The sequence below is a fragment of the Quercus suber genome, unplaced genomic scaffold, assembly GCF_002906115.3.
Source record: "Quercus suber isolate HL8 unplaced genomic scaffold, Cork oak 2.0 scaffold_937, whole genome shotgun sequence".
Classification (NCBI taxonomy): Eukaryota; Viridiplantae; Streptophyta; class Magnoliopsida; order Fagales; family Fagaceae; genus Quercus; species Quercus suber.
The window spans coordinates 96,522-119,723 of NW_027070360.1; the positions used below are offsets into that span (position 1 = coordinate 96,522).

Here is a 23,202-nt window from a genome sequence, read left to right on the forward strand (position 1 = left end):
TGCGAGCTCGGGGCCGCGCAAGCCAAGGCCCGCAAGCCCGGGCTGCGCGAGCCCCAGGGTCGCGCGAGCCAAGGCCGCGCGAGCCCAGGGTCGCGCGGCCTGAGCTGCTCGCGCGACCCTAGGCTCGCGCGACCCTGGGCTCGCGCGGTCTGGGCTCGCCTGGCCTGGGTGCGCCGGCCTGGGTTCTTTCCTTCTTCTTGGGTTTTTTTTTTTTTTTTTCCTTCTTCTTCTGCTCTGATTTCTTATTTGTTGCGCTGCTGTTCTTTTCTTTTATATAGGCTTTAAATCGAGTATAAGAGATTCGATTTCCATGTGGACGCCACGTGAAAAAATTGCCAACTCAGACCCGATCAAAATATGAAAATCGACCCTCAAATACTCGATTTATAGCACCTAAATCGAGCCTCTCACACTCGAGATGCTAGTAAAAAATATAATTTGAAACTAATGACAACTAACTACATAGTTTGAATTTTATGGCTATTTACCCATTTCGTCCGAAAAGCCATAAAAGAATTCATTGGATTACAGGACCCACACTCTAGTGACAACCCAAAGAAAAACCAAGGCAATCCAACCCACCACCAATTAAAGAAGAAAGAAAAACAAAAAGGAAGAAGGACGAAGTAACTAACTGTTAGACTCGATTCTTGCTAACTAGAAAAGCCAGCTAATAGTTGGAACAATTACATTGCAAGAGTAGTAGTATTTATGGACCAATTATTATAAATAAATATTATATGAAAAGTTTTTATTATGTACAACTAATAGTCCATAACTATAAGTTTATTTTACTAGCCTTATTTTAATTTTTTGGCTAAAATGTAAAACTCACTCTCTAAATTTCACCATAATAAATAAGAACTCTTAAAAATAAAAATAACATTTTAATTGAATTAAAAATTCAAATATGTGAAGTTCTTCCTTCCATTTAATATATATCACCAATTTAACTCCTAATCCACTGTTGTCAACATGGGTATAATCCAAGTGCTATTGCTTGTGCTTTTCCATGAGATGAAATTTTGGTTCAATAATCACTGAAAAATGAGTGGTACTTATTTGTTTTGAGAGAATAGAATACATTACTATTGCCTTGATTCTCTAGAACATTTGGCAAGTAAATCTTGTTATCCATTCCTTTCATTACAGTTGATTTTGAGAACGAACCCCTGAGACTAGTATAGAGTATTTTATTTCCCAAATTACTTACTTTATGCTATATCATCAGTGTTCTCCTCGTGAAGAAGTTCAATGAGAAAACGTAAACACATTGTTGACAATCATGGAGCTCAAAAACTGCTAAAAGCTTTCCATTTCCTTTCATCAAGTAACTTCGTTCATGTGAATCACGTAAATGCTCTAGAAGGCCAGTAGAAAATAAAATCCAATGTAATGAGTGTTGGTTAGGTTCTCTTAAGTACTCGTTGAGATCAAATACTCCCACATCTCCTGACCTAAACAAACAGTAACACTTCCCTTTGTATAATATAAGATTACATCCGGATAGCACAGAACCCCCTTTAACTCTTTTGATAGTCCAATCCACTTTACCACGCCTAATCAAGGCAACTTCTATAGCTGCAAATGTGAATCCAATAACAAAACAATTTGTAGAAGTTGGTGGCGATGAAAAACACATTGTTTCAAATGGATGACAACTAGGAAGTTCAATCTTAATCTTATTAAAAGGATGAAGGAAAAAGGCGCTGCAATCATCCCGTGATAAGAGCAGCCAACCATACTCTGAATAGTGGATGGTTGCATTCAACAATTCTGGAATGTCCATATGATAAGCGTTGTTGAATATTGGGTGAAAAATATGACATTTATAGTTGTCCACGGACATTAAACATGGAGTTTGAGAATGTGGGGAATCCAATAAGGGCAAGATTGGCCGACTAATAAGACTACTTGATCACCATGATTTGCATATTGCACGAAAAGTAGTGAAGTCCCCGCAAAAAAGATGTGTTGACACTAATTGCAAAAGTTCTGGTGGAAGTTGAGACCAAGATTCATTTAGTTTTTTCTTCTCTTGGCCCTTCTCAGAATTAATTCGGACAATTTCTTTAGCCATATACTCCGGAAGCTGCCTCCAAATATAGTCTTTTATCACTTTTTGTTGAGGTATGTTACTTAAAAAGAGTTAATATCAAAGGCACTTTAAAAGGTGAATTTGTGGTTTTTGTTTTACAATCATAATTTTTGTTTGTTTGTTTGCTTAAACTAATTAGACCATAAAACGTGCAATAGAACCAATATTAGAACCCGATGAAAGTAATAATCTTCTCATTTGAAGAGGAATGCAATTTGATTTGATCCTTATTATAATTTGATTAAATCCTTATTTATCACGGTCGTTTGTGCACGCAATAAATCCTTATTTAATACATTCAAGTTAGAAAAAGTACCATGCATTCTTCAAAATTTTACTAGAAAATTTTCAAAAAAAAAAAAATAAAGGTTGTAGTAAAGACTATAATAATCCATATGATATTGGTTTTTACCATGTACTTTATTCTCTAGACATTGACACTAACAAAACCATATATATATATATATATGTATGTATGTATATATATATATTAAAAGTACTGTTTTCCCTCGCTAAGCCAACACAATCCATCAATCCCTAGCAATCCACATAAAAATTCACTAATAAATTTTAAACCCACCTAAAAAACCTCAAAACTAAAAAAATTTAACAACAACAACAACAATAAAGTCAAGAACAAAATTCAGGTTTCAAATCCTTTATTCTCAACTATCAAATTATCAAAATAATACTAATAAGGACAAGAAGAAGAAGAAGAAGAAGAAGAAGAAAGGTTGAGTCTCGGTTATAAATCCCAATAGATTAGTTAGTCTCTCATAAGTCAAAACTAAACAAATATAACAAAAAATCCAAGTCACAACAAACATTAAAAAAATATTAAAAAAAAAAAAAAAAATCAGATACATACAGTGTGGGAAGTAGCCGCAGTTTTTTTTTTTTTTTTTTTTTTTGAGAAACCGGAAGTAGCCGCAGTTGATTGTGGTTGTGGGAGCGACTAAATAATGTGATATTTTTAGTCTTAAATAGTAATTTAGATTTCCTAGCCCTAGCAGAAGTTTGATGTAATCCTAAACAATGTAGAAGTAGAGTAGTAGTATTTACGGACCAATTATTATAAAAAAAACAGAGATACATACAGCACTTTGAATGTATGAGCTAGGTCTAATGGCTTCCAACATCAATGCTCCTTCGGCTTTGGAGAAAGAACAGGTGTCTAAATTTTGTTTTCGCTGATATAATTTTTGCTTCTCCAATCTTGAACTGCGAAAATAAATTTCAAAGACTGATTTGTCCCAATTGGGTGGGGTTTCTTTTTAATTGAATGCTTAAAATATTTATGTGTATTCAAGTTTTTTTTTTTTTTTTTTTTTTTTTTGTGCGTGTCAATTTGGTCCAAGCATTTTCCTATGCTAATGGTAAATTTTGGGTGGGTTGCGTGCTTTCATTGATATAATTGATTGATGTTGGGATAATTTCTTTCATGAAATTTTTTATTTATAGTTCTTTTAATCAAATAAAGTTTTTCATCACCGTTAGGTTCTAACTTTTAATAAGTCAGGGTTCAAAGTTTGACCTCATGATAAAGAGCAATTATTATGCAATTGACTCTATAAATTAAAATTCTATCACATAAAATCTTTTAATAGGTCTAGGGTCTAGATGATATTGAGTTCATGGTTGGGTAGTATTAAGATTTATTTGTACAAATAGATATTTCATAAATTTTTTACAATTAACCAAGTCTGGACATTGACCAAAGGGTGATTGGTCGAATTGTAAGGTCAAATAATTAAAAATATATATATATATATTTACATATATATGTTTGAGAGATCATAACATAAATATTTAAATTAAAAAAAAAAAAAAAGGCATATGCCTAAATAAACTAGTCATTATCATTCAAAATCAAGGTTTCATGTAATAGAATAGTCTTTAATAAGATGAGAGTCTTGGAAGTAGGCAGACAAATAAAAAGTGCATTTTTTTTATAAAAAAATTTAGGTTCTCACCTCTTTAAATTACCATATTATAACATATTAAACAGTAAATAAGTCAATAAAATGGATCTATAAATGTGAATTTACAAATTTCACAAACCCAACTGCCCAATCGAGTTACATAGGTTGCCACACCTACAGGTTTGATTAGGGCTTCTGCACAAATGGTCCATTTAAACACCCGGATAAATCTAGGTATTGGATAACTAGTTTTCTAATTCAACTGGCCGAGTTAAAGAATCTCTTTCTAGATGCTATGGAACAATTAGGAGATTTGGGCCAGGTTTAATAACTGTGATTCAATCCCTAAACATAGGTCATTCACTCCATTATTTATTATTTTGAAGTAGCTTAAATTTGACTTTATTATAATGGTACTCGTTCTTTTTCCACTTTTATTTGTTCCAAATTCTTTCGGTTTATTAAGAGGATGGAAGCGTCGGAAGAAACAGAACAATTCTTGCAAGTAGCAGCTCAAAAGGAAGAGGAAAAGCTTTCTGCACCTACTATCCCTCAATCGTATCCTTGGTTGTGAATTTCTAATGGAAAATATCAAGAGACAAATTTTTTTTAGCATATCAGAAAATCATTTTTCCACAAAGTCAATCCCAGAGATGCGCAATAAAATGATATACGCTAATTCTAACGGTTGGTTAGTGTTGAAAGATGTGGAGGTTGAGCAGCTCCCACAATTGGAAACCATTGATGATTGTCGTATTTGCATTTCGTCCTCGCCACCAAGTGACCCAAATGATCACTGTCACATAATCTTCTTCAATAGTAAAAGATCCATATTTTACTTTTGCCAGCCCGGTGATAGCAAATTTGGTCAACAAGAATTTGAAGATAGAGGAATATTGGATGCAACAATGTATGGGGGAAAAATTTACATTTTGACTTTCCAAGAATTACTTACGGCTGAATTTGTAGGGTCAGAACTTCGATTTACGGTGTTAGGAATGGAGTTAACTAAGCTACCACCTTCAAGGATAGTACGTTTCTGGACATATTTGATTGAATCTTGTGGTGAGCTACTGTATGTTCACATGATATTCTTTCCAGCTCACACGGTGATATGGTTTCTTAATTTTTCAAATGGATCATGCGGAAAAGAAATGGATCCAAGTGAAAAGCATAGGCGAGCGAACTATTTTTCTTGCCAACAACAAGGGTATGTCTTCTATTGCAAGAGAAAGGGGGGTCAAGCAAAATTCAATCTACTTTACAAAGTATCGTGATCGATTTCTCTATGTTTTTGACTTAGAAGATTGTGGAATATCAAAATCACTACCGTGCCCTATTGTAAGCTATTATGGGATAAACATTGATTGGGTTATGTTATAATATGTTTGATTGGGTTATGTTATGTTATGTCCGCAAGGCAGCAGTTGAAGCAGTGGGAGTTGCTGTGTTACATGCTGGAGTGGATGTGCCTCTGTTTCAAATTTACTTTATCTTTTTATTCGAATTTTTTAGGAAAGATAACAATAGCAATCTGAATTGTTATCAAATTAGAGTATTAAGGATAGCAATCTGAATTGTTATCAGATTGGAGTATTAGGGAGTTTGGTTAGGAATCGGGCTTATCCTTATCTAGTTGTTGAGTTGTTTAGGGATGTTGGAGTTGTTTATTGTTATCTTGATCTGTAAAGCTATTTATATAGCTTTGCGTTATATCAATAAAATCAATTAGAATATTATTCAACCAATTGCTCTTGGGAGGTTTGGTTTTTCCTCGACTTAAAACCATATTTATTCTCTTGATCAGGTCTCTTACAACAAAAAATCACCATAGCTCCTTGCAGTAGATGTGGTGGAAGTCGTGGTAGAGGTGGTTGTAACATGTTATATTTTTCAAATTTGAAATTACCTATAACCTCAACTGAAACTTCTTTTTTTTGTTTTTTTGAGAATCAATTCATAACCTCAGTTGAAACATAATTGAAGCTTGAAGATTTAACTTTTGACCGCATGTGTAGAACAAAATAATCATGATTCATGAATATAGGTAGAAGCAAATAAAAGAAATAAAGTTGAAGACCAAACCAGCTAGGTATGATGTATGTTCGAACAATAATCTGGTCATAAAATTTATCCAAACACATTTTAGTACTTATGTTATTGTACGTGTGACATGTAATATTTCTAGTTTGGTAAGTATTTATTGTTGCAGAGTCTGGATTTGAGAGCATATATCCAATTCAACTCGATATTAACACCAACCAAAACAAACTTGTAGACTTGTAAACTGAGTATTCTATTATTTTTTAACCAAAAAAAAAGCATCTAAAATTTTAGATTCCTAATTGGATAATCACATAAATAAAATAAAATAAAAAATGTGACACCTCTTTATACAAACCAACCCCTAAAATCAGGAATCGAGAGTACTAAATCATCATCTGCTGCTTTGACCTCAGAGTACTAAATGAAAAGAAAAGAAAATTTAGTATATATCTTTCAAGTTCTATAATTTATTTGTGTATCAACTCTCTGGACTTAGCACTAAACATAACTAGTGACATTAGATATGTTCTCAACAGCATTTGCCCAGGGCTCCTGCTCTCTTTATTTCATATGAACAAATTTTCAAGAAATAAAATAAGCATCTTGATATGAAGATATGAATATGAAACAACTCAATTTACCTAGTGAGACAGCCATAAAAAAACCTTGCCTTTGAGTAAGCACTAGCATCAAAAGTAGCAGTCCGTTTCATTCTAGTTAGCCATCCAAAAATGCTATTGACTGATTCAACATGTCAATATAAAATTACAGGATGTTTCTAAAAATTTTGTTTTTTTGATCTACAATCTCTTAATTTTTTTTTTTTTGATAAATTAGAAAATTTTATTAGCACAGACACCAGAAATGATGATGTTGAAAAACCAACAGTGAGCTACACGATACTCGCACATGAAGCAGCACCTGCACAACAACAAAGAGATGACCTATCAGAGAGCACCGGTGTGGTACCGGCCATATATCCTCCGAAGGTCAAGTTAGAACTTCTCACAACTCTAAAGTGCTAGAGCGGGGTCAATTATGTGTACCTTGATTTGTGAGGGTATTGGGGCTTTTATAGTAGTCGAGGATTGGCTTCTCCTCCTTGGAGTGGAAGTCTTTTCCTTATAGGAGTCCTTGTGAGCGTGGATTGCGGGATCCTTTACTTATAGAACTCTGATATTAGGCGTGGAACGCAAGTAATTTTCCTATTTCTTGCGTGATGGCCAAGTCATGGTTCTACAAAGAACTGTCAGCCTTAGGACCGTCAGCATTCCTCATCTTCAGCAGCCATGTTGGCGTCAGCTCCTTGCTAAGTTCTACGGGTGGCCCGTGAGCCTCGGATTACTGTCCATTAGTTTTGGAGCCTTCAGCTTTTTCAGTTGGCTGAACCCGTCAGTCTAAGCCGCGGGAAACTGACGGGTGGAGTCATAACTTTTTCTTTGCATATCAGTTGCCCCCTACTCCATATCTCCATCAGTCTTAACTGACGGGTTATGGAGTTTTTGTTGCTGGCTTCCGTTCTAGCCAAGAGAGAGAAGATGACGTAGTTGGTAATAAATGCCTTGGACACGTGGCGAATTTCGCTTGGCTCCGCTTCTGGACGAGGGTGTCGCTTCGTCTTCCATGTGTTTGCCTTATATATATATATATATATATGGCCCACCTCCTCTCATTTTCCTATTTCACTTTCCCTGATTCCTGGAGAACAAACCCGTCGCCCATCATTTCGTCATTACTACTTTACTGCTCTCCTGCATTTCTACCGTCACTTCTTCAACCGTCACATTTGAGAAACTAGTAAGTTCCCTCTTTTTCCTTCTGCACATGCTTTATTTCTTTTGATTTCTTTGAAGCGAGGTCGTCATCCTAGGTTCTTAGATTACGTCTGTCACTTATAGGTAGTCAGATGTCGAGTGACGCGTCGAGTGACCGGTCGTCGGTCCGCGAAGGAGCAGGCTACGACAAGTTTTTTGGTTCAGGTAGTGAGTCCGGGAGCTTTTCCTGGTTGTCAGAGAGGGAGACGTCAGCCCAGACTCCTAACGAGGAGGTAGGAAGTCATGGAGACGGTCAGGTTGAGGTGGTAGGTGAGGAGGGTAAATTTGAAGGGGAAGGAGAGAGTGGTGGTGACGGGGATGAAGGCAACGAGGACTCTTGTGAAGGGACTTCTGATAGTCCTGGAGGTAACTGTCCCTTCATCCTCCCCAAAGAGTGGGCTGTAAATAAGTTTTACCCAAAAATGACTGAGAAACTTTTTAAAGAGTTGCGCGTCCTTTTCCAAATTCCCGATTATATTCCGATCCGTCTCCCTAGGGAAGGTGAGAAATGTTATACAGAAAGAACTGCAGACGTTGGCATGTACGATGCCATGTTTGCTGCCGGTCTTAGATTGCCTCTGACGGCCTTACACAGTCAGTTGGCTGACTTTCTCGGTTTATCCGTCAGCCAAATTGCTCCAAACTCGTGGAGAATTTTCATAGGTGCCGAGGTACTGTGGGGTCGTCTAAGTGGAGGGAACCGTCAGCTTTCCTTAGACGAATTCTTTTATTGCTATAGACCTTAGCACCTTTCTTCCTCCAAGGGGATGTATCATTTTGCCGTTAGGGAGAAAGATTTGAGGCTGGTGTCTGAGATGCCAGATTTGAATAGAGCCTGGAAGAACAGGTTCTTTTTTGTTAAAGGGACGAATTGGGTGTGCCGTCAGGAGGAATGGGAGACGATACCCCTCGGCTATTTTGACAATACTTGGGCGTTTGTAAAGGAGTCAGGTTTTAGCCGTCAGCTTTTAACCCGTCAACTTATGCAAGTAATAGTTTCTGTTTTTCAATAGTTCTAACACTATCAATCTTGTTTGTATTTTTCAGCCCTTATTCGCCCCTCCATAACCGATGAGTAGGAAGACTTCATCCGTCGAGTTTTGGAGATTCCCCTAGAGGAGCGGTCGTGTCGAGACTTAATTACCCTCGATTATCTTCACGCTTATTGCGGGGGTCCTGAACCGACGCTTGAGGCTCGCTGGCTAGAAGAATTCTTCCGTCACCGTGAGTATCTTGACCATTTTATTTTCAGCTTTCATTTTTGTATTGTCGTCGGCTTCTCTTATATTTTTCTTTTACAAAGATGGACGTGGCTAAACAACGGATAAGGGATGCCGCTGCCCGTCTGAAAGAAGAGAAAAAAGCAAAGGGGGAGATGATATCCTCATCGACCCCCAAGACCGTCACCGAGGGTTCTTCCAAAAGGAAAACCGACGGGGATGCCAACCATCCCCTCAAGAAGGCAGCCGTCGCTTCTGGGAATGAACCCCCTGAGAAACCATCTCCTAAGTCAGGTCACGGGGCCGGGAAAGGCGTGATGACTTCCTCTGGTCCCGTCCTGGAGGGCCTCTGTTCCCTGCTGACGCATAAGGACTTTGTCGTCGAGACGGTTGATTTGCTTATAAAGCCGACGGATATAGATCCCTGCGCTCTGCTGGGAACGGAGGAGTTAGGGCGTCGGCTTTGTTTGATCTCACTCGGGTAAGCTGTCTACTTTACTTGGCTTTTATCTTATCTTTATTCTGTTTGACAGCTAACGATTGTGTCCTCCTTTTAGGCCTTGGTTCGCGTAAAGGAGCTTCAGGACCGATGCGTGGCCAAGGAGGGTGTCCTTACTCACGTCAGTACTCATAACTCCAATATGAGAAACCAGTAGGCCCAATATAAAGAGGCTATGCGTCTGCTGAATGTTGATCTGAAGGAAACAAAGCAGAAGTTAGAGGAGGCGAGCCGTCAGCAGGAGCTGCTAGAACGAGAGCTGAAAGCTCTTCGCAAGGAGGTGGAGACAGCTAAGGCTAACGCTGTCCAGGAGTTCCAGGAGTCAGACTCTTATATCAATTCCTGTGGTGGGTACTACGGTGTTGGGTTTGACGACTGCCTGCAGCAAGTGGCATCGGCCTTTCCCGACTTGGACCTGTCCAGGATTACCATTGATGGACCCCCACCAGCTACACTTGCCAACGACTCTGTCACTGTTGAAGGTAACGACTTCGTGGATCTTCCTCAAGGTGACGGTGTCGTCTTAGCCCAGCCTGCCACGAACCCTCCCGTCGCTATTCTTGATCCTTTAGTGGAAATTCTAGACGCAGACGAGCCTCCTGTGTAAAAGGAGTAACCAAGGCCTGAGTGACGCTTTTCCCCTCTTGCCAATGTATTTTATTGCAACAGTTTTGTCTTATTTTGCAACAGTTGTATTTTACTTTACATGTAAACAATATTCTTAAGTGCCTTTTTGGTTTTTAGGGTTAAATTTATTCTTGCTTATGATATCCATTGCCTTCTGAACATGTGTATGGCTATTTTACCTGTGTGCTTTATTTTCTTGCTCACTTTATTTTTAGTTGTGGGCTAAGGCCGTCAGCCTTGATGTGGATTGAAATTGTGACTATGACTCCGTCAGCTTAATAAAACCGTTGCCCTCTTGCTGGGGGATTTTTATCCGTTTCTTTATTTTCTGAAGTTAAATGTTGGGCTTTTCTATTCAAAGGGTACATGGTGCCCGTCAGCTTTTTGTATTAGACATCCCTGCTTTTTGGGACCATCATTTTATTGGGTTCGTCACTTGGACTTTTATTTTCATGGCTTAGTTATAAACTTGACAGAGCCAATTTGTCGAGATCGTCTCTTTCAAGAGCCCGTCTCTTTTGATGAGTCCGTCACTTGGACTTTTATTCTCATGGCTTTTTTATGAACTTGACGGAGTCAATTTGTTGACTCTTTCAAGAGCCCGTCTCTTTTGATGAGTCCGTTAGCTAATTTTATGGCTTTGTTCTAGTTATGAACCTAACGGGTCAATTTGTTGAGATCGTCTCTTTTGATGAGTCCGTCCGCTAATTTTACGGCTTTGTTCTAGTTATGAACTTGACGGGTCAATTTGTTGAAATCGTCTCTTTCGAGAGCCCGTCTCTTTTGAGTTCCGTCACTTGGCCGTTTTGTAGACTTTGGCCAATACGTCAGTCTTTTACTAGACCGTCAAAAACATATAGCACTTGTCCACTTTGTGGACTTGGCCAACTTTGTCAGTCTTTTATTAGACCGTCAAAAGTATATAGCACTTGTGCACTTTGTGGACTTGGCCAACTTTGTCAGTCTTTTATTAGACCGTCAGCCCTATCCGTTTTGTAGGTAGAAACTTTAGTTTGTTCTAAATAAACTCCTCTTATTGCCATTCATTTAAAAAGTAGTTTCGAAATATAGAACCTGCCCATCAGGCTTATTGTAGCAAAAACTAAAGTAAAAGAAAACCTGCCCATTGGGCTTATTGTAGCAAAAACTAAAGTAAAAGAAAACCTGCCCATTGGGCTTATTGTAGCAAAAACTAAAGTAAAAGAAAAATCTGAATACAACTAAAACTTTTTGCGGTAGACTGTAAACAACGGGGGGTTTTGTCCTTCACGTCGCCATCTCTACTGGTAGTATTTTCGCAAATATTCAACATTCCAAGGATGTGGTAACTTCCGTCCGTCCAACGTCTCTAGGTGGTAGGTGCCCTTTCTTTGCCATGCCGTGACTCAGTATGGTCCCTCCCAGTTTGGGCCGAGTTTTCCCTGAGCGGGGTCTCTTGTTGCGCCCATGACTTTCCTTAAAACGAGGTCTCCAACCTGGAAGTCTCTGTGTTTAACCCGAGAGTTATAGTGCTTGGCCATTCGGTCCTGGTACCGTGCGAGCCTCTGTTCTGCTGCTGTCCTGACTGCGTCTACCAGATCAAGCTGTAGACGCATGACCTCGTCGTTTTTGCTTTCGTCAAGGTTGTGCACTCTGTAGCTCGCGAGGCCGACCTCGACTGGGATGACTGTTTCGCTTCCGTACGTTAGTCGGAATGGTGTTTCTCCTATTGGCGTTCTCACTGTAGTTCTGTAGGCCCAAAGTATGCTTGGCAATTCTTCTGCCCATATGCCCTTTGCCCCCTCAAGCTGAGTCTTGATAATCTTGAGCAAGGATCGGTTCGTGACTTTGACCTGTCCGTTGGCTTGGGGGTGGGCGGGGGAGGAGTAGTGGTTCCGTATTCCTAACTGCGCGCAGAAGTCCCGGAAGGAGTCGTTGTCGAATTGCTTTCCGTTGTCCGAGACTAGGACTCTAGGGATTCCGAACTTGCATATGATACATCGCCAGACAAAGCTCCGTATGTTCTTTTCGGTGATGGTGGCCAGGGCTTCAGCTTCCAGCCACTTCGTAAAGTAGTCGATGCCTACAACTAGAAATTTCAGTTGTCGTATTGCCGTAGGAAACGGCCCCATGATGTCCAATCCCCATTGAGCGAACGGCCACGACGCCGCCATTGGGGTAAGTTCTTCGGGTGGTTGTCTGATGATATTGCTGAATCTTTGACATTTGTCGCATCTTTTCACATAAGCCTCGGCATCCTTCTGCATAGTTGGCCAAAAGTACCTTGTTCGTACTAGCTTGTGCACTAATGCTCTCGACCCTGAGTGGTTTCCACAGACTCCTTCGTGCACTTCTCTTATGACGTAGTCTGCTTCTTCTAGGCCTAAGCATCGTAGGTGGGGTCGAGAGAAACCTCTTTTATATAAAACGTCTCTTATTAGAACGAACCTTGCCGCTTGGACCTTTAGTTTTCTTGCTACTTCCTTTCTGTCCGGCAGCGCACCACTTTTCAAGTAAGAGGTTAATGGCGTGGTCCAATTGCTTTCGGTACCAAGCTCCTGTACCTCGTTAGAATTTATAAGTGGAGAGAGCTGAACGAAGGAGAGTACACTATCAAGGGCGGCCATATGCTCGGCTGAAGCGGTCTTGGCTAGTCGGTTAGCTTGCTCGTTTTCTCTACGGGGGATCTGTATGATTTCGGCCTTCAGTTCATTTATCCTCTTCCTTACTTGGTCCAGATACTTTTTCATTCTTTCGCCTTTACACTCGTAGTCCCCATTTATCTGGTTGGTCACAACCTGAGAGTCGTAGTAAATAACCATGTTCTCGGCTCCTGCGGCTTTGGCGAGGTCAAGCCTTGCTACCAAAGCTTCGTATTCTGCTTCATTGTTGGTGGTGGGGAACTCAAGACGGACCATACACTCAATTATGTCTCCTTCGGGTGATTTTAGCACAACGCCTGCTCCCCCGGCCTGCCTGTTGGAGGATCCGTCCACATGTACGCTACATTGGGGAGATTCTTCTGCCCCCATATCCTCGCCATTTGTGAATTCAGCTATGAAGTCTGCAACGATCTGTCCTTTTATGGAAGTTCGCGGGCGATACTGGATGTCAAACTCGCTTAACTCTATAGTCCACAGGGCTAGTCGTCCGGCAACTTCCGGGCTATTCATCACTCATTGCAAAGGTTTGTCAGTTAGGACGACTATCGTGTGGGCTTGAAAGTATGGCTTGAGTTTGCGCGCTACCGTAACCAGCGCAAATGCGAGCTTTTCCATGGGCGGATATCTCTCTTCAGCTCCACGTAGCGCCCGGCTAGTGTAATAGACCGGCTTTTGTACTCTGTCTTCTTCTCTTATCAAGGTAGCACTGACGGCAGCTGGGGAGACAGCAAGATAGAGAAAAAGTTCTTCACCCGGCTGTGAGGGACTCAGCAGTGGTGGGGAGGAGAGATAGATTTTTAATTCTTCGAAAGCTTATTGGCATTCGGCAATCCACTCGAAAAATCTCTTCAGTGTGCGGAAGAAGGGCAGGCATTTATCCGTTGCCCTTGATACGAATCTGTTTAGGGCTGCTATTTTGCCATTGAGGCTTTACATTTCTTTCACATTTTTTGGCGGTGCCATCTCTACTATGGCCCGGATTTTGTCTGGGTTGGTTTCGATGCCCCTTTGCGACACCATGAACCCTAGGAACTTTCCTGCCGTTACTCTGAATGCGCATTTCCCCGGATTAAGCTTCATGTTGTAGGTTCGCAGAGTGTCAAACATCTCTTCGAGGTCCTTTAGGTGATCTTCCTCCCTTCGGCTTTTCACCAGCATATCGTCAACGTAGACTTGAACGTTCCTCCCAATTTGCCGTGCAAACATCTTGTTCATAAGCCTTTGATACGTCGCACCTGCATTTTTTAGACCAAACGGCATTACTTTGTAACAGAAGAGGCCTTGGCTAGTTACGAATGAGGTTTTCTCTTGATTGGCCTCGTGTATCCGGATTTGGTTGTATCCAAAAAAAGCATCCATAAAACTCAGCAGCTGGTGTTGCGCTGTAGAGTCTACTAGAGTGTCGACCCTCGGGAGGGGGTAGCTGTCCTTCGGGCATGCTTTATTTAGATCGGTGAAGTCTACGCACATCCTCCACTTCCCGCTAGCCTTCCTGACCATGACTACATTTGCCAGCCAATCGAGGTAGTAAACTTCCCTAATAAAGTTCGCCTCTTGTAGCTTGTGGACTTCCTCAGCTATGGCTGGGTCTCTTTCTGGGCGAACACCCACTTCTTCTATCGAACGGGTGGAAAGGAAGGTGACACATTCAGCCTATGCACCATGACTGATGGGTCTATTCTGGGCATGTCCTCGTGACTCCAGCCGAACACGTCTCTGTTCTTCTTGAGGAGAGCTGTAAGTTCTTGTCGAGCCACGGGAGTGGCAAGGGTTCCAATTTTTGTTGTTCGATCAGGTACAGAGTCATCAAGGAGAATTTCTTCGAGTCGCTTTACGGGTTCTGTCGTTCTCTGGTGTTCTTCTATATTCATGGTCTGAAGGTGGTCTTCCATTTCCATCATAGCCACGTAGCACTTGCGTGCAGCTACTTGGTTCCCATGTAATTCTCCAACTCCATGACTGGTAGGGAATTTAATCATCAAATGGTAGGTCGAGGTCCCCGCCTTCCAAGAATTGAGGGTAGGTCGCCCCAGAATGGCGTTATAGGTGGACGAGCAGTTTACCACGAGGAATGTCATGTCTTCAGTGATCTGCTGAGGATAATCGCCTATCGTTACTAGTAGGGTGATCGCACCTAAGGGGAAGACCTTCGTCCCTCCGAAGCCGACAAGAGGGGCATTCGTTGGAACTAATTTTTCTCTACCGGTTCTCATCTGTTGGAATGCCGGGTAATATAAGATATCTGCCGAGCTTCCATTGTCGACCAGCACCTGGTGCAAGTTGTAGTCCCCCACCCGTAGACTAACGACTATTGCGTCGTCGTGAGGATGGTGAAGGCGTTGCGCATCCTCCTCCGAGAACCCGATGATGGGACTTTCTCTCCTTGTTGTCTTTGGCATCGGGCCTGTTAGTTGGACGTTCTGGACCATCCTGAGGTACGTTTTCTGAGCCTTCTTAGACGACCCAATGGTCGTTCCTCCTACAATCATTCTTATGTCACTAATGGGAGGTCGGGGACGGTCATTATCCCATCGCTGCGGCTGCTCTTGGGGCGGTGGATTTGTTCTTTCCTTGCTCACGAACTTCTGTAATTTTCCTTGTCTTATAAGGGCCTCGATCTGTTGCTTTAGGTCGTAGCAATCAGCTGTGTCATGACCGTGGTCCCGATGGAAGCGACAGTATTTGTCTTTAGAGCGCCTGCTGAGGTCTCTTTTCAGTTTCCCGGGGAAGGTCAGGGTTTCTTCATCCTTGATTTGCATTAGGACTTGATTTATTGGTGTGGTTAATGGGGTGAAGCTTGTGAACCTCCCTCCTGGGGGCTTGGGACGCCTTTCTTCCCTTCGGTCTCCTAACCTTTGTCTTTTTTGCCCTTGGTCCTATCGCTGGTCTTCCTGTCTCTCTCTCTTTCTTGGTTTTTCTTCTCGAGCCAACAGTGCGTCTTCAGCGTTCATGTATTTGGTGGCCCTGTAGAGCACTTCCGACATGGTTTTGGGGTCGTTCTTGTATAGTGAGAACAAGAACTTACTCTTTTGTAGCCCATTTGTGAAAGCTGCTACGAGTATTTTGTCATCAGCCTCATCAATCGAGAGCGCTTCCTTATTGAATCGTGTTATGTAGGATCTCAACGTCTCGTCCTCTCGCTGCTTGATGCTCATTAAGCATGCCGTGGACTTTTTGTACCTGTTTCCCCCAATAAAGTGAGTAGTGAACTGAGCGCTTAGCTCCTTGAAGGTGCTGATAGAGTTCGGCGTCAGACGACTGAACCATACCCTCACAGGGCCTTTCAGCGTTGTAAGGAAGGCCCTACACATGATTTCGTCTGCTACCCCTTGGAGGTGCTTTAAAGTTTTGAACGTTTCCCGGTGATCCAAAGGGTCTTTCACCCCATCGTAACTGTCTATATGCGGCATGCGAAACTTACATGGCAGGGGGTAGGAATTGACAGCTGCAGTGAACGGTGAATCGGTGCGATTTACCAGATCATCAAGGTCACTGGATACCCGTCCTCTGAAGGCGTTCATCATGACCTCCATTTGTTCCTTTATCACCTGTATCTCCGTGGCGACGTGTGGTTGAGTTGCATCCGTGAGGGATGGCATACTGAGATTCTGTTGCTCTGCTCTGCTCGGAGCGTTTCTGCCTTCTGGCCCTTCTCTTTCTCTTCTATCGGCACTGGTGCCTTCTTGGTCCTGTTCTTGTGTGCCACGACCTGCATTTCTCTAGCGTAACTGTTCCTCCAAGTCGTTGTTTTGCTTGGTGAGGCGCTTCACAGCTGCAGTGAGGGTCCGCACCTGTCTCTTGAGTGCAGTTGGGAGTGGTTTGTCTCTTGGAACGTTGTTGGTGGTTGCGATCGAGCGAGTAAGCACCATGCAACTCTTTTGTCCGGGAAGCGATAGTATGGCTTACAAATCGTAACAAACGATCCTCTCGCAGATCTCCACAGACGGCGCTAACTGATGATGCCGAAAAACCAACAGTGAGCTACACGATACTCGCACACGAAGCAGCACCTACACAACAACAAAGAGATGACCTATTAGAGAGTATCGGTGTGGTACCGACCAAATACCCTCCGAAGGTCAAGTTAGAACTTCTCACAACTCTAAAGTGTTAGAGCGGGGTCAATTATGTGTACCTTGATTTGTGAGGGTATTGGGGCTTTTATAGTAGTCGAGGATTGACTTCTCCTCCTTGGAGTGGAAGTCTTTTCCTTATAGGATTCCTTGTGAGCGTGGATTGCGGGATCCTTTCCTTATAAAACTCTAATATTAGGCGTGGAACGCAAGTAAGTTTCCTATTTCTTGCGTGGTGGCCAAGTCATGGTTCTACAAAGAACCGTCAGCCTTAGGACCGTCAGCATTCCTCATCTTCAGCAGCCATGTTGGTGTCAGCTCCTTGCTAAGTTCTACGGGTGGCCCGTGAGCCTCAAATTACCGTCCATTAGTTTTGGAGCCTTCAACTTTTTCAGTTGGTTGAACCCGTCAGTCTAAGCCGCGGGAAACTGACGGGTGGAGTCATAACTTTTTCTTTTCATATCAAGAAACAACCTAAGAATGAGATGCTATTCTCGAAACAAGGCAAATAGCAAGCAAAAGTACAAAAAACCCAATTATGTACTAGCCAAAATGCAACACAAAAGCTCTCAAACTCTAAAACTAGAAAACACTCAAAAAAAACTTCAAAATTTGATTCGGAGATGCTACAACAGCTACAGAATTACAACTTAGATGTACACCACATAGAAAAGAAAAGACATAGAAACAAAGAAATAACAACTCTATACTCGTGTCCACCCTAGGATATAGAAGAAAAAAATTATTTCTTTATAAAAACACCTCCACCTTAAATACATAGGTGTTGCCTTCTTCCTTTGCTAATCAATAATTAAAAAAAAAATAAATAAATAAAATTTCAACACCACACTAACAAGAAACCACACCCCCTGATGTGCAGAACACAAAGCCACAAGTTTTGGAAAAACTGAATCCCTAAGAAGCATTTCAACAAGCACTTTATGTGCCACTTATAAGAAAGAACAAAATTGGTACCTCACTAGCACAGAAATGTGCAAACGTTACAGTAAAATGAAATTTAAGAGCAAAATTCCAAAATTTTCTCAAAAATCAAAAAAGAAAAAGGTGCACAAAACAATGCAGAGAAATTAGGGTTTTGTTTGATTCTTACCTTAAACAAAATCAAAACGAGTTGATCCCTTAAAAAACCATCAATGGTGAGTAAATGAGGACGCCGATGGGATGAAGTGAAGAAGCAATCTCAAGTTTTTTTATGAGAAGGAAAAGGAGGGAGCACACGAGAGAGGATATGAAGTTGAGAGAAGAAGCAATCTGAGCTATTTATCATTTTTTTTTTTTTTGGCTTTTATATACCAACCTAGTCCACCAGTAACAGGTTTCACACTTAACTTAAATCAACGGTCACAATTAAAATAACACCAATTAATGGTTTAGATTTGGATTGGTACCGTACTCACTAAAAAAATAAGGAATATAGTAAAATGACCCATTTTATTATAGTTGCAAAAATATCAAAAAGCCTAAACTTCTATAAAAAAAAATTAAAAAAAAAATTAAAAAAACCTAAACTAATTATTGTAGTAATTATTTCTTAGACTTTCTATCCCTCCTTTAGTGAATGAAATTTTATTCAAACACGAGTTTGGATGTTGCTGAAAACTAAAAGTTTAGTGCGTTTGATTTTTTTTTTTGTAGGACCCACAAGTAGGAAATTCAGTAAATTTTAAGTTAAAACTGGGTCCCACATGACTCTTTACACATTTAAAAATTATTTTGTTACAATGTTTTCAATTTTCAATTTTTAACAATAAGCAATATTCAAATAGACCCCAAATATAAAATTACAAGCACGATTCTTCAGAATTATTGTAATAATTATTTCCTGGGACTATTTGACCAACTATGCAACTATAAAAATATCTAAATTTTTAAGAAAAAAATTTAAAAAAAGGAAATTAAGTTTCAAGATAAAAATATGTATTTGGTGTTTAATTTTTGAGAAATGAAATGTCCACAATATCTTCACAATATTTTTATAACAAATCCTAAGTGGTAGGTTGTTACTGGTTATTATTGTTAGGGCAAAAAAGTAATCTTAATGTTAGGTTCAAATTTGAACTAATAACAACTAACCGCCTATGATTTGTTGTGAAAATATTGTGGACATAACATTCCTCTTAATTTCCTTCTAAATTGCACCAACTTGCACGGAAAGTCATCCACACGTATACTTGTGCATCCTATATTTATTCCCCTCTTAATTTAATTCCTTCCAAAGCAAAATTTGAATTTCAAATTTATAAGTTTTAGAGATATATTGTTTTCTCGATTGCCTGCAGTCCTGGTAATGACTTGTGAGTTTAACAAAAAAAAAAAAAAAAAAAAGAGTTATATTGTTTTAAAGTTATGCCATTTGACTAAATTAAATACAAATATGGAGAAAAAAATGAACATAAAGAAAATGTAAATAATAATAATAATAAATATAAATATAAATATAATTATGTCTATTATATAGAAGTTAAGTACATATTGTACCACTAATTAATTCATTTACTAAGAGCATTCACGACTGGTTTTTACAAATTATCCCATTTTGCCATTTCAAAAGCTATTTTATTAATTATTTCAACAATACAAACCCTAAAAAAATTAGCAAAGACAAAAAATAAATAGATAGAGTTAGAAAGATCTTGCAAACTATAGAATTACGCAAAATGCATTGTCTTTAAAGGTTGATTCGTGCCACTCGAAGTAGAACTCGGTGTGAATGGCTCTCTTGGCCGAACAACCCCCCAAGATTAGATTATAGTAATTTCTTCAAGTTGATCACACACTCAAGCAAGAAGAACTAGGAACAACCTTACTCTTGCCTTTCCTTTCCTTATAAAAAAAAAAAAAAAAAAAAAAAAAAAAAAAAAAAAAAAAAAAAAATTGAAACTGAAACTTCTGTGCAGCAAAATAGAGCAAAAATAAAGGGGATATGCGGCTGGAGAAGAGGAAGAAAAATGATATATGAATAGTTTGTGTTGTAGGGTTTATATATGCCAACATGTAAGACAAGTGGGCTGACAAGAGGACTAGGCATCAACGGTTACTGGATGCCCAACGGGCTGTTCATTAAATGCCCAACGGGCTGCTCAGATGCTCACCAACGGACATAACAAAATCAAATCAAAATTTAGGCTAAAAGAAAGTAAGGGAAAAGGTGAGGCCCAAGAATGATGTAACAAATCTAAGCCCAAGCCCAAGCCCAAGCCAACACCTAGCCCAATGTGTCCCAACTTACCGCCTAAGATGTGTAAAGCCTTATAAACTCATAACAAGATTTATTCCGAACCAATGTGGGACACAAAGCAAAGGTTAAGTGTTTGAAACACACTCACTCCAACAACGACACCACAATAATTCTCAACAGGAGTCCCCATACACCGATGGTAAACCCTTGGACGAGGCGAAGAGGCGACGAGATGAAGAGGTCGACGGGTCCAGCGTGGCTTCGCTTGGTCCCCAAGAATGCCTATACATGGAAATATCTTGCATGACACGCAAATAAAATCCATCACTTACTCATATTTCTCTCATGTAGAAAGACACCTTAAAATCTTGAAAACCCTAAGTGACTGACCCTTCTAGCAAGGAAAAATCCCTACTTTGAAGGGATTCCGATTCATCACTCACCACTATATAAGCACCAGACCTTTCATTTTCTTAGGTACGCAGAAAATTCCTAACTCTCACACTATAGAGTCCTTAGAAATTTCTTATTCCCTAATTTGATCTTCGGAGGGTCCTTGGCTGGTACCACACTCGTGCCTTCTGTTTGGTCCATTTGTTCTTATTCCACAAGTACCATTGGAGTGATTTGGAGCCTACAACTCACTGACGATTTCAGCACATCATCAATTACTTAGTGGCAAGACATTTCTGGTCTAAGCTTGGAATTCCTCAATCACTCTCAGATTGGTTGAAAGATAACTCCCTATCAAGACACACCCATGAATCTGGGAATCCCTTGGAACATTCTTTTTCCCCATGAGGGTTTGGAAACTTTAGATCCATAGAAAAATTTTCATATTCAGATTTAGGGAGAATTGATTTGAAAATTCATGAAAACTGTGTTAAACAGAGTGCTAAATTTGTTGCTATCGGAGTCAACCTAAAGCCTCTCATCAACAACACAACCATTCCTGTTTCTTGGTGCAAAACCCCTAAGGGATGTTGTAAGCTCAACACCAACAGGGCTTCCCTTGGCCGTGGAGGTCTTATTAGAAACTATAACAAGCTGTGGGTTAAGGGGTTTGCAAGGAACATGGGATTCACTAACAGCCTGAAGGCTTAAACATGGGTCCTCATAGGTGGCCTTCTTCTTGCCATAGATCTTGGAATTGTTAACTTAATTGTTGAACTTGATTCTAGTTTTTTGGTTAAACTTATGCTTAATTCATCATCCAACGTTCTTATGAAACCCCAATTGACTGATTACAAGAACCTATTCCAAGTCATACCCAACATGCAAATTAAGCATGCATGTTGCGAAGCAAATTAATGTGCAAATATGCTTTGCTAATCTAGGAACTACTTTATTATCTTCTTATGTATCTTTTGATTAATCATTAGATGTGGTGGAACATTTGCTAGCTAGCCCTTTGATAAGGCCGAGCTCATTTGTAACAAATGTTTGATAGAATATTAACCATTATTTGATTGAATATTAACCATTAATGGTTAATATTCAATCAAATATTTCTGTGTTTACACCAAAAAAAAAAAAAAGAAAAGAAAAGAAAAAAGAAAAAAAAGCCAGATAGTAATAAAAAGGCCACAACTAGATACTTAAACCCAACAGTCATGATTTTCATCATCGACTCGAACCAATTGCATCTTAGACCATTAGAATATCCACAAGGCTAGAAATAAATTGGGACCTAGGTAGCTTGAGTATTGATCTAGCAAGCCAAATATTTCATCCGCTCATATTTACTCGACTCCAAAGAAAATGAATTAAATACAAATTCAGAGAAGTTTTAAAACTAATTAAATAAATTCTTTCCTAAAGATGGAACAAGGGTGCAAATTTAAAATCCAACCATTTTAAAAACCAAGATCTGATCTTAAAAATAAGACAATAGACGTTGGTGGAAAATACCTTATTTAAATCTTAGATCTTTCGGCAATTATATTAGGACATATGTGTTCTCACTTGTCAAGAACATATGTCACTTATTTATGTAAATTGGCTAATCCTTTAACAAAACGCACTCTACTTGTAATTGGATAGTTCTAGGTTTTTTTAATACTTCAAGAAACAAGGTTTCAAGGTCAAGTGTTGAAGTCATCAAGTCTGTCCAAGAAAAAGCAAGCTGAAGTGCAAATTCATTAAAGCTTGACACCTGCTCGATAGCTATCTCGACACCTGCTATCTGTCGAGATTTATAATTTCAGATTTTCTGATCTGATTTTCTTGGGATCCGTGAATATGCTTTTGGACCTTCTTTTCTCCAAACCCTAAACATATAAAAGGATTGTTTTAAGAGCCGTCAAGTGTGACACAAGTTGCAAAAGCATTGAGTAATCTCTGTTCAAGCAAATTGTGATCAAAGACAAAGTTCTTGACATAGTTCATCTTCTCTGAAGAAGTTGCTGTGTATTTGCACCAAAGCGTTTTGTGACCAAGCATCTTCCTGATCTTCATCGTGTAGGATGAACTGAAGAACTTTGCAGCCAACCTCTTTTCCTTAAGTTGGTGTTTTGAAGTCACGTACTGGGATCCGCGCATTGGTTAGTCACATACTTTGGAGCCGTGCATCAAAGGTGGAAATTGTCACTACAGATCAAGTCCAATTGGGTATTGGGGTAGGGGTTCAACTGTAGGTTGGTAAGGTACTTGGGATTCCTTTACTTGTAACCGCTTGATTTGATAATAGTGGAGTTTTGGGAATGGTGACCTGAAAATCACCCGGTGGGGTTTTTGCGGCGAGGTTTTTCCCCATTCGTAAACAAATCACCGTGTTATTTAATTTCCGCTGCATATTTAGTTTTTGGTGATTTGTTTGTGCTTCCACGCAATTGCATGATAAATTGATTAATTAATAATTTGGCTAAGTAATTAATTGGTTTAATCACAAAAGGTCATTCAGATTGTGACCTATCAAGTGGTATCAGAGCAGGCACACTCTGATTAGGTTTAATCTTTGCTGTGTTGATCCATTGACCCCTGCTTGTCATGGATAGAGGACAGTCATTAATTATACCTCCTTTATTTGATGACACTAACTATGCATACTGGAAAGTACGCAT

The 23,202-nt window shown here is 39.9% G+C and overlaps 1 protein-coding gene across 1 annotated transcript; it reads right to left on the reverse strand.

Moving 5' to 3' along the window:
* Positions 1-14,484: 14,484 nt before the first annotated feature.
* Positions 14,485-15,627, reverse strand: LOC112009369 (uncharacterized). Its single transcript, XM_024041706.2, has one exon. It carries the CDS (start codon positions 15,625-15,627, stop codon positions 14,485-14,487), a length of 1,143 nt encoding a protein of 380 aa, XP_023897474.2.
* Positions 15,628-23,202: the final 7,575 nt, after the last annotated feature.

Excerpts from the sequence above, each read along its gene's own strand:
- LOC112009369 (XM_024041706.2), bottom strand. The coding sequence starts at position 15,627 with ATGCAAATCAAGGATGAAGAAACCCTGACCTTCCCCGGGAAACTGAAA.